Source organism: Nelumbo lutea, chromosome 5, assembly GCF_056320005.1.
Source record: "Nelumbo lutea isolate HS-2025 chromosome 5, American lotus-T2T, whole genome shotgun sequence".
Taxonomy (NCBI): domain Eukaryota; kingdom Viridiplantae; phylum Streptophyta; class Magnoliopsida; order Proteales; family Nelumbonaceae; genus Nelumbo; species Nelumbo lutea.
The window spans coordinates 28,773,278-28,788,737 of NC_142688.1; the positions used below are offsets into that span (position 1 = coordinate 28,773,278).

Here is a 15,460-nt window from a genome sequence, read left to right on the forward strand (position 1 = left end):
AACCCCAGTACGTCTTTATGCTTTTCCTTCTTCTCCCTCTTCTTCTTATTCTCCTCATCGTCAAAAAAGAGATTCTTGGAAGTTAGGCAGCATTTGGGGGTTTAGGGTTTGAAAGCAGAGGAAATGACGCTGAGCAGTGGAAATTACAACAGTGGGAAGACAGATTTCAATTTGAGTTTGAGGAGAAAGCATTGCAGCTTGAACAGTCACTTCAGGAAACGGATGAACACTTGAGGGTTGCTCTTGGCAAAAATGTAAGAAAGTATTACCTTTTACAGAAAACAATCAATCAACATATCATCTCAAGATATGGAAAAGGGGATCCATGGAATCCATTTGATCCACTGAAGCAGAACTCAAAATGGTTTCGGCTTTTGGAAGCATTCTCAATCTGAGCCTTGATTTGATCTGAACCACTTAGGGCTTCAAGTTCTTCCCCCCAGCTATTTGCTGTTAGCTTTACTTCTGGATCAGTGTGTTATCTCAAAATGTAAGAAATCACCATCATCCATGCCTTATCCCAACTATATATGGGGTCAGCTACAAGAATCTTGTTTCACCAATCCGTTCTATTTAAAGCCATATCCACTGTTAAATTATTAGTGCTTAAATCATTTCTTACTACTTCTACCCATGTCCTTTACTGCTTTTTGGTCCACCCCAAGCTCTTCGAGCCCCTTCAATATGTAACAAATCACTTCTTCTAACTAGCACAGTTGGCGGTCTTCTGTGCACATGCCCAAACCATCTTAATTTACTCTCTCTCATTTTATCACCCATTGAAGCTACCCCCAGGTTCGAACAGATAACTTCATTCCTAATCCTATCCTTTCTAGTTTTTCCACTCCTCCATCTTAGAATTCGTATTTCTGCAACATTCATTTTCTGGACATGTTGTAGCCCAAACCATCTTAGTCTACTCTCTCTCATTTTACCACCTATTGGAGCCACTCCTAGGTTCCTACAGATAACTTCATTCCTAATCCTATCCATTCTAGTTTTCCCATTCCTCCATCTTAGCATTTGTATTTCTACCACATTCATTTTCTGGACATGTTGTTTCTTGATTGCCAACACTCTGCTCCATACGACATAGCTGACCTTACAATTATTTTATAGAACTTTCCTTTTAATGTAAGAAATTATTACTTTTTATAATTGGAATTACTTTCGAGATGATGCATTGATTGATTATTTTCTGTTTTAGTTTGAAGATAAAGCTGTTGAAGGAGCGAGCCTCTGTGACTACGACTAATGGGGCTTTTTTTTCTGAAAAATCATTGTGTTATACATGAGTTTCTCTTGAAAATTATTATCAATTTTGTTTTTTTCTGCAATTTTTGTTTATTTGGTTGAAATAATGATTTTTTTATCAACTTATGAATTTTCTACATTTTTACTTTTTTAATGAAATATATATATATACTTTTCTTTGTTTTTATGCAATTTTTCTTTTTTTGGTTGAGATATACAATTTAAAAAATATATATATCATTTTATGTATTTTTGCAGTTCTGATTTTATGGATGAAATACATGTCTTTGAAAAAAAAGCAATTATCATTTCTATGTTTTTTTTGAAATGTCTGCTTTTTTGCTAAAATATATAATTTTTTAATTTTTATCAACTTTTGTCGTTACTACATTTTTTCTATGTTTTGAAAAAAAAAAAAGGTTGAATGTAGTGCATAAATGGGTCAAAGTGGGTGGGTCAGGGTGGGTTGCGACCCAATAACAAGCAATTAATGTGGGTCATGGTGAGTTAGTGGGTCAATTTGGGTGGTTGGCACTCAACCCACCCATCTGCCACCTCTGTAAGGTGATAATGAATTTGATTATACCTCTAAGGGAGAAGGAATTCTTTATCCAAGCTCCCAATTTTTAGACAATTTTTCCACCATGAAGCACCAAAAAAGAAATTGCCTTACTTTCCATCTAGAGGTAAACCAAAATATTTCAAAGGCCAGGGATCAACAACCTCAAGCTCCAAAGAGTTTGCACTACTCCTCCTTATCTACTTTATTTAAAATTTAAGTAAAAAAATTCAAACAGGACCAAACATTATACAATCACATGAAACTAAATGACAAAGATGTCTCATCAAATACAATTACTGCCGTTCATTCACTAGTCAAAAAGAGGAAAAGTGCAGGCAGTTAGCAATACAAAGTCGTTAGGCAAGCTCAATTAGCTCTCAGAATCAGAAAGCTTCAACGAAGATTTGGAGTACATCTCAGGCCTTCCATCAGGTCAAGATGGATGCTTCTGAGACCCAGTAGATAAATGGATTGGGGCAAGGGGGAAGGCAGGGCTCAAAAGCCCTTGTAATACAGGATTACAGGGTACAAATGCTAAAACCACAAGGTGAAAGCAGCAAACTGACCAACCAAAGGGTCTATCCTATTTGTAACCAGAATAGCAATAAACTGGCAACTTCGTCATAAGAACCTTCATCACATGTACAAGTATGCAGAATGCAGTATAAATCAACGCCACAATCATAAATTGTAGTATAACTACACAAGAGGGATAAAAAAGTAAATAGTTACTAACCCAATGCACAAATTCTTGATTTTTCAAATCTGCAGCCATATTATCACGTTCAACAGATTGTTTGACAAGAATGTATGATTGCACCTCATCTAGACACTGAAGAGACGCTAAGAAACATACATTTTAGCATGAATACAGAAAAAAAAATGATTCAACAGAATCACTTATCAAAAAAATGATTCAGTAGAACAGATAAGGATCAAATAAATGATTCAGTAGAACGGATAAGCATGAACAAGTAATCAATTTAAAAATAAATATGTAAAGATCAAACAAAGGAGAATTCAGTCAAGGGATACTGGAGCATTAATGCATTATTATTTCCTTTCAGGCTTCAAGTTTCAAGTTTCAAGAACAATATAATTACTGCAAATTCAACTTTAAGTCTTTCAGAGCAAAACAAAAACTAGAGGCACTAGGATTTCCTGAAAGCAATAAATCCTGTAAACACCCTGAGTGTACAGTATCAAGCCACACACAGGAACAACTCCCCATGAATTTAATATACAAGTATAGGAGATATTCCTGGTGTGTGCTAGGGTATTCCCATTATTTTTGCTTTCAGGAGATCCAGACCTAAATTTGAAGAGTATCTCATGGATTAATGTCGGTTAATGTAAATTAAAGAAAAAAATGCCATCAATGCATTATGTTTTCATTTAGTATGCATGAAAATCAAATTCTTATACTTTTATCAACCAACACAAAATGCAATGACATAACTAATATGGTGAGTTGCACTTCTGCAGCATTTGGGTTCTTTAGCGTTCTTGTTTTTAGCTTATGCTGGTTTCAATTGACCTGTTTCAGTACACTTATCAAGGAGAGTTACTATTGTACTTTTCTTTTCTTTTTCAACTAGAGTGCAGATTAATTCCTGCAGATAGACCAGATCATGGGGATCAGTTGTGATCCTCTCCCCTAAGGCAGATACTTGCGTAGCTTAGACTTTTTAAGGAAGGAATGGATAATTTATTTTCGAGTACTAATAAAACTTGAAGAGTCCAGCACAGACTGATTTGCATCATATTTATCAGTGTCTTGGTATATATAGCATTTTCTTGTCTTGACATAAAATATATGCACTGCTTATTCATTTCAACCAGTAGGCCATGCCTATAAATTTTCTCAGACCAAAAATAGTCATTCATAGCCATCAGATAATAAAGCAGAACACTTTCTTAGAACCAGAAGAATCAGGTTCCTGCTTTAACATCTCACACATACAGCAAGGGAGTAGACAATAAGTGGTCCAAACAGACAACTTTAATATCCTGTTCTATTAAAAGTATAACCATATAAGAATATTTCCATGCTCCACTATTAGAATCTCAAAGACTAAGTGCATTTTTTCATTCTTTTCAAAGCCACAACAACTTCTTAACCAACAAAAGTACAAAAGATATCTACAGTGGTCTAAATGCATTTTCTTGTGTTTGTCTTTTATGACTTAACAGAACATAAACCTAAGTCACCTAATTAACAAGACACAAGGCCCTGAAACACCAAGGGTTAACCATGATTTCTTCAGCATGAACAAAATAATCAATATCGACCTTGAATTGCATACGGAATACATAAATGCATAATTAAGTCAAAACCGGGTAGTTTCAGAAGGCCGTTGTAAACAAAAATATAAAATAAAATTCAAAAATTGGCATTAGAACATATAAAATGAAGAGAGAGGAGGAGGAGAAAGACAGCAAGGTTTAATTGTTGCAAGAACAAATGAGTCATAATAAACTTACCAGACAAGAGCTAACATGTAAAGCCACATCTTTCAATTGAGGTTGTATGATCAACCGATGTGAGCCTACATCAACTTGATGGGAATCCAGAGCAGCCCTAGATGTCTGGTTCGGGGGCTTAAAAAGGGAAACCGTATCCAAGAACCAAGAGTGATTGTTTTTCAACTTCTTTACCTGGACAAAGAGGGATAGATTTCAAATGCGGAGATCCAAATGGTGGCTAATGAGTGAAATGAATGGAGATAACATGGCTTTACCAGAGAGAGCGGAAGCTCGAGCGATAGAGGGGCGTTTTCGAGGTCATTCAAGAGAAGGACGAAAGAGTCCCACCAAAGAGACTCGTCGACAGACTTGGGGGTCGCGGCCAGGTCAATGGCTGCTGCAGCACTTGCCATTTGGAGAACTCCTCAATCAGAGAAGAAGGATTCTGTCTGGGAATGAACCCGCGCTTTTTATTCTTCGAACAAAGTTGGGAAGTATGGAGGGTAAGCTGGGTCGGTAAGTGTGAAATGTTAACTATGTAATGTATGAGGTGAAGGCACTTGGGAGAGTTGAGGTTAGTATAGCGCGCAGGGATTTTAGGAGGGATGTCAAGCATACACTTGAGACTTGAGAGTGGTGTCAGGTGCACTATTTGGACCTGTCCAAGACCCCGAGTCAAGGGGGTTTTATTCCTTTTCCTTCACATAGGTGATTTCTTCGTTTTGGGAAAACAGTACTATAGTAGATGGGTCAGCGACCATTGCCCTTAACTTTCATTTGCAATAAAGACCCGTTAACTTTCGCTTTGAAACAAATATGCCATTAGCCTTAAGTTAGATGACCAAATGCTTTAAATTGTCAAAATACCCATCGAGAGACCCAAAAAAAAACTCTACTTTTCATGGTTTTGAAAACTAGACCGGACCGGTTGACTTGAGGACCAGTCAGACAACCAGTTTTGTTTCACCCTAAGACCGTTTCTAGGCCAAAAACCGTTGGTTTGGTTTGGTTAGAAACCGCTGACCTATGTAGTAGAACCGTTGATCCGTCAATCCAAACAATGGTTTTTGGCCTTTTAGGTGGTGTTTGGTATCGTGGAATGACCACGAGATATTACATTTTGAAACACAACGATGGCTTAGGACGTTCGGGTTGCCTGTGGTGTAGGCAAATCCACGCTATCTCGTGGATCGGTCCACACCACGGACCAATTTTTCATCCATGGGTTTTTCTCGTGGATCAAAACATGCTACCCCGTTGTATGCTATGAAGACTAATCCCCTACTTCGCATCTAATGTTTACCTAAGGTAAACCTAATTTCTTTTACTGTTGCAACCTCTCTTATAGAGCACTGCCCCTTCTTCTCCACTTGCCTTCGTAACTTCGACCACCACTGCTTGCTTCACCAATCACTGCCTGCAACTCCGATCACTTCTGCACTGAACCACTGACGTTAAGTGCTCCATCTCCATCTACTCTTACCCTTGTTTCATATTTTTTTTACAGCTGATAAATACATGCTTCTTCGATTCTTTTGCTTTGTGAATGGTTGCATGTTTATATACTATGAGAAACAAAATTCCCCTTCATCTATAGAGTTATAAAAGCAATAAACATATATTCTATTAATCTATAGAAACAAAACTGCTCACTCGCTTCTGCAACTTCAACCATTGTTGCATCGAACCACCGGCGGTAAGTGCTCCTTCGCCAGCTTCTACAACTTCAACCATTTCTTTCGTTGGTGTTCTTTTTCCATACTTTTTTCTGTACTCTGTCTAGCATATACAAAGAACATGTTAAATATTCAACGAAAGAAAACATTCAAGAAAATACTCAGAAACTAAAGCTTTTGTTTGTATAATAACTATACATAATTTTAAAACTGACTTGATTTAATGGAACTTGACTTCAGTAGGGGGATGGTAGCAACCTCCTTCAAAATGTAATGCCATACACAGGGTCTAGCTGAAAAGTTTGATTTTCCTTGGCTAAGCAAGGGTGTATTAGCATCCTCCTTCAATATCTTTCTTGTTGATGTCAATAAGGCAAGAGTTATTGCTTGCTCATTTGTTAAAAACTATTTAACCTTCTTCATGTGAATCCCAAACATTTATTAGCTTGAGTGCTGGAAATTGTGCCGGAAAAGAGAGAATTATGAGGGGGTAGGAATGAAGATGAATCCAAAAATTGCCTTTTATTTGTTCAGGAAGAGATAGGATATTCTAAGGGTTGGACCTCTGAAGTGCTTAGCCTGTGAGATCTCTAAAAGTACAAGAACATGGTGTATTGTTGTGTTGATGCATTCTATTATTGGGACAAGTGGATGAATCCAATGACCACCTGTACATTCATTGTCTGGCTACCTGGGCAATCTGGCTTCACTTTATTAAATTTGTTGGGGCTAGTTGGGTGATGCCAGGCTCAGTAAAGGATGTGCTTCTACAATTGGTGCTTCCCAGGTGTGCTCTATAGTTGGTGCCTCCCAGGTCTTTCTAAGCTTGCCTTTTGAAGTCAATTCCTGCTATGGTGATTGGGTCTATCGGGGCGGGGGAAGTAACAATACACTATTCAATAACAAAAGGAAAAGCTCTGATGAGTTGAATAACCTCACTATTGATAGATTGGGTTCTTGGGTTTCAACTGCAAATTACTTTAGAAATCAGAATGTGTTCTTGATTCTCAACTCTTTAAGTTTATGGGAGTTATGATTTTCTTGTCCCAGATGGAATTGGCTTTTGCTTTTGCACCTGGCTTTTGCTTTCTCAACTCTTCAAATATTATTTTATTTTATTAATTATTATAGTTACTATTTTATTAACTATTAAATTTTGAATAATATTTCTATTAATATTAATTATTTTGTTAATTATTATTAAAATATTATTTATTATTGATTAATGCTAATATTATTTTATAATTATTAAGATTTGGATATTATTTTTATTAATATTAATTGTTATCGATATTATTAATTATTATTAAGTGTTATTAATATTGTTGTTAATATTATCAAATATCATTAATGTTACTACCCATTTATTATTAAAATTAATATTATTATGTGTTTATTTAATATTATTAATTAAAATTTTTAGCAATTTATTATTATTATATTGTGTATATTACTAAAAAATAAAATATTATTTTTAATGATTAATGGCATAGGCTATCTTAAATGTTGTAGTCGAGATGCATGGAATCAATCACAAGGTGTGGACTGAAATGCACTACACCTTGTAGAACACCATAGAGATGTGTGGATTGGTCCATACATTTTTGTTCATAGTGTAGAACAACTATCTGGTTGGAGTGTGGTGTGTTTTCATCCACACCATAGTATAAATAGTAAACAGTGAACGGTGAACAGTATCATGAACAGTGATCAGTATGATAAGAGGGTTAGGATGGATAAGTTAGAAGAACAACATGAATAGTAAATGATGGATATAGAGCCAATGAAAATAAGAACATGCAGATGAGTATATTATGCAGAAAATGTATTGAAAATAGCGATCAAAAATATTTCTTAATATAATAAAAATTGAAATTGAAATATTTTTTAATATTGATACTTACAAAGATATAGAACAAATAGGTAGATTCTTAGTGATGATATAACAATACACAATCTCACACAAAATTACAAAGCTCAAATAGAACACTTCTAAGATCACTCGAAAAGAAAAACACTCAAACTATTACAAAGCACTAAGAACTTGGAGACTTCTGCACTTCACAAAAATTTTTGCACACCCTCAACTAAGAGAAGAGCTCCTTATATAGAGGTTGCAGAGACTTCCAGAGAGAGACAACCTAGAGCCACTTTGTTCGATCTTATCTCTAAGGCCTCTAAAATTGAGATGCCTTTTGACTTTTCTTATTGCACATCTTAATTATTGAGATGAAATGGAATCTACAAATAATGTCATGTCCTTGGTGCGGGCTGAGAGAACAGACACTTCCAGTCTCGAGGTCCTTCGAGATTCCTTTGCTTTTTTCTTTCACCTTTCTAGCCATATGAAGGGACATTTCTTCAAGTTCTAGTGGGTCTAGATCTGAGAACTTCAAAGCTTGTCCATGTAGGATTCAAAGATAGACTGAAAAATATCATCTTCTTCTGAGGTGGGTTTGAGAATTTCCGTGAGATCAAATTTATCCCATCACTTTATTTCAAAATTTCTCTTAGTAGTTGGAGGCATCCAGGAAATACCCAAGTGATAACTTCATTTTATAATCCATGGGAGAGGAAATGTTTTGAAGAATTTGAAATGCTTTACATGATCGAATTCTAGGTAGGCTCTCCCCTTATCAAATGCTTTGTGTTTGTCCATGAGCTCCTAGCAAAGGAAAATGTTATTTGAACCTCCACAAGAGGTCCACCAAACATATGCCCAATTAGGATATGGGCCTTCAAAATCTTTAAAGAAGCGTATAAACCATGAATGTCTAAAGATGGAATTATGCAGTAGGAAGACTTTGTACCAGGTGTCTTGATAATTCTAGTAGTTGAATATATTGGGTCTCCTATCAATAGGCTTAGTGATGAATTTTGGGTTGCTAGCGTCACCCCAAGCAGATAAAGATATAAACTTGACTATTACTAGCTTGGAATATGCTTGTTCGAATTTATTTTGGATCTCTAAAATAATCTTGAATTTACGCAGATCCAGTATGGAGGAGAAATTTTCATAATATTTCTGGTCTTTATTTTGACCACAAACTATGAAATGATGCCCATCTATGATGGAGAGGGCTAGGTGCTAAAGTGCTCCTTCTAAGTTGATATGAGAGGAGAAGGAGGCAGATTCATTTCGGGAGATGGTTACCATGAAATCTGAAGAGTTAGAAATATATTGGCTGGAATTAGCTTCTTCCCTAACTGGAGATGGATCCTTGATTAGGGGAGATAAGAACACTGAATAGATAAGACTCCCTACTAATCCTACTACTGAAAACAAATAAGATAAGAATGCTGAACAGATAAGATAGAACTGTATCTAGTTGGAATTAGATAAGATGAGAACAGAGAACACCCAATTACTACTGCTGCTAGCGGCTATACTTCTTCCCAATAAACGTGTCCACATCATGGTCAAGAGTTTTTGGATATAGACCACAAATCGGGCACAAAATATCAACTTAAGGAGACAACCTTACGAGGTTTTCAAACATGGGAAGTGCACCACACAAGCACCTCCAAAGGAACATATGAATTCATGGAGGGAGGTGCTTGATCTTCCAAAAGTCTTTCCAAGAAAGGCCAAGACATGCCATGTTATGGGTGGAGGAAGAAACAACATTTTGAACAAAGACTTTATAATTAAGCTTAAGAATATGAGAAGTTGCCTGATGTTGTCTTAGTCCAAACCAAAGAGTCAGGAGTGATTCTTGTATTATAGGTAACTTGAATGAAAGAGGCCACCATCACCTTCGCTATTGGCTATTGGAAGAACTTGAACACAGCTTATTGTCCATGGGATACAACATCCAAGCTAAGGGTCATGAAAAAGAAAGTCTAACACTTCAACCATCTTTGTCTTGCGACCTCACACCTTTATGTTGTGTTTGGCTTAAAAGAAAATGTTGGGAAAAGTAATGAAACCTATACAAAATTTGTTAAGGTTTCCCTGACTTTTCTTTCATTTTTCTACCTTTTCTTTCAAACGAAACACAACCTTAGTGAAGTAATCTCTCAAATATTTGCCTAAGTTGAGGAAGAAGTAGAAGGCCTCCTACTAGTAGTTAAGGGTGTCAATGGACCATTTTTGGAATTGACCCTATCCAGTCCATAATCGAATTGGACGGATTGGACGAACCAAAAAGACATAATGGATTGGAGCAATCTGGTCTAAAATATTTATTAGATTGGACTGGACCTGGTCTATCCGTAATAAATTTATATTGGATTTGATTGGATTAAGCCAATATCTGGTCCATTGATATAAGATAAGAATATAGGTGCCAATGGACCGGGTTTGGGTTGAAACCAATCTAAATCAAAATAAATTTGAATAAATTGGACAATCCGAATATTAAATTGGACCAGTCCAAAATAGTCCCAAATTATTCATTAAATTGGATTAGACCTGATCCATTTGTAATGAACTCACACTGGACTGGATCGGATTGGACCAAATCCAGCCCAATCAACACCCCTACTAGTAGGAGAAGCCATCATGAATATTCTTGGTTCTCAAAATAGCCCAAGGTCTGTAACTCTCAATTTCAAGTGGCTAACCTAGTTTCATAACATGCAAGAGCCTTATTTTTTTCAAAAATGAAATGTATCACGAAATTCGAAGCCCCTCATTCAATGGCTTTAGTAAGTGGTACCACCCCTCATCATTCTAGCTTTACAAAAACCGCTTGCCTAAGCATTTGTCTTGAGATAAAATATGCTTAGCAAAATAAATGGGATGCCATAAAATAAGTGGAGATGGAGGAAAGGGTAGAGTGTATGAAGACAGATCTACAAGCATGAGATAAACATTTTGCTTTCCATCCATTGAGTTTTCATTGTAGCTTTTCAAGTCCAACCTATTAGCACTTGAAACTTATTGTTTATTTCTTCATTTTAATATTGTAAAAGAAATCTGCGAAGTATAGTTAATTTGCACAATATTTTGCAAAGTTTATTTTTTCACGAGTGAATTCATGAACTCCTGATTCACACAAAATTAAAGAATCAGTTTAAAGTGGTGTAATTTGACATTTCAATGCTTCTTGCAGTCTCATCATCAAGAAGAAAAAACTTATAAAATACAAAAAGCATTACGAATATGGCGGCAATTACAAACAATTGATTATGAAGAAAAAAAAGGTAACATTGCCTCTCTGTCTACCACATGCTTTTTCCAAATAGGTTTTCGCCTTACACCTTCTACCTTGAAGACTTTATTACACTAATAAATTTTCAAGCCGATTTTTCCACAATAAAAAGTGACTATGGATACATGAAATAGCGAATGTTCCTTTTTTTTTTTGGAATTTTTATTGGATATTTTTTACCTTTTTTGTCTAAGCATACAGTGGCCTTTACTCTTATTTCAGGAATTGTTCATTTATAACCATTCAGAAACTGCCCCTTTGTAACTATTCAAAACTATCCGCTTACAACCATATAAGAAAATGTCTACTAAAGAGTCTTTACAACGAAATTGTCATGGAAATCAAAAAGAAAAATAACACCTACAATCCCCACACTTAAATATCAATAAAAAGATAAGACTTACATAAACACAGAAAATGCATGAAAGTATCAAACAAAATAAATCTACCTTCATCGAAGGCATTGCCACATACACATTTACCAGTACTCATAAACACATGAAAGGAGTCCTACTTTAATTACACCAATGACTTTTGAACTGACTTCAAGGATGGGATGAATAAGGTGGAAGAGGAGGCCAACCACCAAACTTGGGGGGGATATAATACTTCGGAGGAAATTTGGGGAAAGGAGGCAAGGGTTTTTTGTAAATGGGAGTGATCTTGGGGATTGATGGAAACTTGGGGTAAGGAGGGAGCTGGGGGATGGGTGGACATGGTTTCTTATAGATTGGAATAAAAGGTGGTTTGTAAATTGGGATTGGCGGTGGGAGTGGCTTCTTGTAGACAGGGGGCTCGTAGATTGGCACTGGTGGTGGGAGAGGTTTTTTGTAGATTGGGGGTTTATAGACTGGAATGGGCGGTGGGAGAGGCTTCTTATAGACTGGGGGCTTGTAAATTGGCACTGGTGGAGGGAGAGGCTTCTTATAGATTGGAGGTTTATATACCGGAATAGGCGGTGGAAGAGGCTTCTTGTAGACTGGGGGCTTGTAAACTGGCACTGGTGGAGGGAGAGGCTTCTTATAGATTGGAGGTTTATATACCGGAATAGGCGGTGGAAGAGGCTTCTTGTAGACTGGGGGCTTGTAAACTGGCACTGGTGGAGGGAGAGGCTTCTTATAGATTGGGGGTTTATAGAGTGGAATAGGTGGTAGAAGAGGCTTTTTGTAGACCGGGGGCTTGTAAATTGGCACTGGTGGTGGGAGAGGCTTCTTATAAACTGGGGGCTTGTAAATTGGTATTGGTGGAAGGAGAGGCTTCTTATATACCTTTGGTGGCAATGGAGGGAAAACCACAGGAGGATAATAGACCTTAGGAGGGAAGGGCTTGTACCATGGGTGCTTAAACATTTGGTGGACTCTTGGGAAAGGTGGTAATTTGGGTAATGGTGGGTACTTGAAATGAGGCCATAGGAAAGCCGATGTGCAGGTAATCGGCGAGAATGCCAACTTTCCGGTCGGCCCGTACTTTTGCTTTCCGTTATCCTTCGACTTCAAAATGATCTTTGAGGAATCGAGGCCGTTGTGTGTTGGGCACGGTGAATTTGAAGCACCGTAGAGCTGTGCAAAGCATTCCTCCGTCAACTCTCCATTCTCTTTCACGATTTCGCTGGCAAGATTTACTTTGAATTTCCCTTCATTGTCGAGTTCACCGATGCCTCTTGTCTTAAACTCTCCCTTTGCGTCTTTGCAATCGATGGCCACGCGGAGCCCTACAGTTAAGGCAAATGCAAGTAACAATAATAACCAGCATATTTTAATTAAAGCTTGTTGGGCAAAAGGACTTAGTACCCCATTTTACCAAGATATTAATAAGACAAGCTTTGAGACTAGAGATAGTTTAATAACCTTTTGTCAAACTGTTTTGGACAGAAAGTTTGCATTGCATATTCAACTTTAATGAATTTAATACAAATGAGGGAGCTAGGAGGAGCATAACTGCATAAGCATAAATAGATCACTAACAAAGGCACAAACATAAATAGATTTTTCTTTTTTGAAAACCCTAAGTATAAATAGATCATTAACTAAAATAGCTCATTCATAAACTGTTCTACTGTTTTTATGATCATCATCCATTGGTATAGATTTAGATAGAGAAGACAAGGGGGCTAAATATATATATATATATGATCAATTCCACCGACCATCGACTTTGAATTGCTAGAAATTGGGCAACATTTGATTACATTTCAAAGAAACGTTTTTCGCTGTTTTCAATTCCAAAGGAGGCAACGTGGTTTGTTTTTTGTGCCCAAAGACGGGAAAAAAATAGGATAAGCATTCCTTTTCTTTGTTCCCTTTTTTTTTTTTTCTTTTCTGAAATACAATTAAATACCGATTAAGCCTATGAAGAATTCTATGATTTAGCTTTCAATGGGAATACACGATGGTCCAAAATTCTTCACCAAAATCTTGGTAAAACATGAATGGGTTAAACTGGTCACATTATTTATCATAGCCCACGAATAGGTTCAATTGACATGGGCCGCAACCACAATTCAAATCTCCTACGCACAGGACAGTCATACATTGACAATATCTCTCCAATTTGTATGTTCTCATTCATGGGGGAGATGTTTCCAATGTACAGTTATATCATACTATCATGTGGGTAGAAGGTTCACATTTATGCAATCATCAACGATTCTTTATTTTTTTGATAAGTAGCTTATCTAGATAAATGTTTCTTAGGTAATACTTTCTTGAGTAATGCATTTATTGGGATAAGTTAGGCAATTTACTATTTTTACCCACTTAGAAAGATATTAATGATATCTAAAACCTACTCTATAATTTGTGTTTTGCTAAAATATCCCCTATAGTTTGTAATCAGTTTACTTAATCAACATTTCATTAGATGAAAGTGGAAAATTACAGTTTTAGCACTAACATCCATTCAAATAAATTTAATCAAAATAAACTGAAAACAAAAATTTTGCCCCTTGTAAAACACGAACAACCACTCCATTTTTCTCTAGTTGGACAAATAGTTCTTAATGAAAGACTGATTAAGTAAATAAATTGCAAACTATAAGAAGGGTTTTAGTAAAATACAAACTATAGGGTATGTTTAAGTAAATCCATAAAAACATAAGGGATATTCTAATAAATAACCTAAAAAATTTTAAAAAAAATTGACCAACCCTCCCCCAACTTACCATAAAAACGAACAGGCCCAAGGCCCATCATGTTTATGCTTACTTGTGTGTACGTTCTGTTTTCAGAAGTCATTCACGAAAGTTCTCTCTCTCTCTTGATTCTATCCAAAATTTGTTCATCGTATTTCATATCCTTAGTTGTTTTTCAGTCTCTTGACTGCAGAGCTGTATCAAAGAAGGTTGCAAACAATTGGGCCCTCAGTCTCAACCGAACAAACCACTCTACAAGACAGTATTCAGTTGAGAACCACGACACAACTGGGTTAGAAACTTAGAATTGAATCAGATATTATAGAAGAGAAAAGAAAATTAAGAAAGAACTTTTGTTCCGTTCCACGGTGAATAACAAAGAAAATCGCCCGTGGTTGAGAGAATCTTAAACTTCAAACGATAACATGAGTTGAGTGGCCATGTTAACTCCGGTCGATGGTCGAAGCAAAAGTGAACTCAATATCATAGGTTAGTGAAGCGAACAAGAGAACTTTTTTACCTGAAAATGCATGGCTACTCTTAATATTGTTCTTTACACAATCCACGCATTCTCCAACGCCAAACACCTCGACCGACTTATCATCGCAGCGGCAGAAACCTACACTCAGTAGCAGAGTGACCCAGAAGCCCAAACGGGCTCCTCCACAAAAAGAAAGAGCCCTCATTGGGGATCCAAGTACGCCCCCCAATGATCAGAGAAGCAAGGGATGAAGGAAAGTAGGAACTCAGTAAGAAGCTCGTAGGCCGTAGCTTCTTTGTGTGATTTAAGTGCGAGACCCTTGGACCTTATTATATAACGAACTAGAGAGTGAAAGAGAGTGAAAGAGTTACTTAAAAAAAACAAAAAATACAGTGTGAATGAGGCTCGCCGACAGAGTCCATAAAGTCTTCACATGTGGTCAAGTCCCATTGGGTTACTGTGCGTCAGTGCGTGTATATGAGAGATAACAAAGCTAAACAATGCTCACCGGTTTTGCTGATCAACTGCCGTTTTCTTCATTGAATGAGGTTCAACTACTGCGCCTCTCCATTTCATTAAACCCCAGCTTGATTACCAATTCTAATAATAAATACGTCGTCATCAACCAATTCTAATAAAAGCCAGGCTCGGGCTTTGGCTTTTGCCAAATTTGAAGGGCCCCAGTCTGAAGCCCCATCCAGAACAGGAACAGCCCGTGAACAGGTCTTATATTCA

General features: G+C 36.8%; 2 protein-coding genes across 4 annotated transcripts in view; both read right to left on the reverse strand.

Moving 5' to 3' along the window:
- LOC148851304 (nucleoporin (DUF3414)) overlaps positions 1-4,942 on the reverse strand; it is a 101,647-nt gene extending 96,705 nt beyond the window's left edge. For 2 of the 3 annotated variants that reach the window (XM_088947787.1, XM_088947786.1), the window contains exons 1-3: positions 4,558-4,942; positions 4,301-4,474; positions 2,553-2,648 (exon numbers count right to left, since the gene is read on the reverse strand). In XM_088947787.1, the coding sequence (XP_088803913.1) occupies positions 2,553-2,648; positions 4,301-4,474; positions 4,558-4,695 (408 nt within the window). In that variant the 5' untranslated portion in view covers positions 4,696-4,942. The remainder of the gene's footprint in view (positions 1-2,552; positions 2,649-4,300; positions 4,475-4,557) is intronic. The other variant, XM_088947788.1, reaches the window with a different exon arrangement.
- A 6,526-nt stretch (positions 4,943-11,468) lies between these two features.
- Positions 11,469-15,173, reverse strand: LOC148851306 (uncharacterized). The gene is made up of 2 exons (XM_088944361.1): positions 14,765-15,173; positions 11,469-12,825 (listed from the first exon to the last, which is right to left on the reverse strand). Exons 1-2 carry the CDS (start codon positions 14,928-14,930, stop codon positions 11,660-11,662), a joined length of 1,332 nt encoding a protein of 443 aa, XP_088800487.1. The 5' UTR covers positions 14,931-15,173; the 3' UTR covers positions 11,469-11,659.
- Between the last annotated feature and the right edge of the window lie 287 nt (positions 15,174-15,460).

Coding starts and splice junctions, on each gene's coding strand:
- LOC148851306 (XM_088944361.1), bottom strand. CDS start 14,930: ATGAGGGCTCTTTCTTTTTGTGGAGGAGCCCGTTTGGGCTTCTGGGTC. Junction 12,826..14,764: donor GAGTAGCCATGCATTTTCAG/GTAAAAAAGTTC, acceptor CCTTAACTGTAG/GGCTCCGCGTGGCCATCGAT.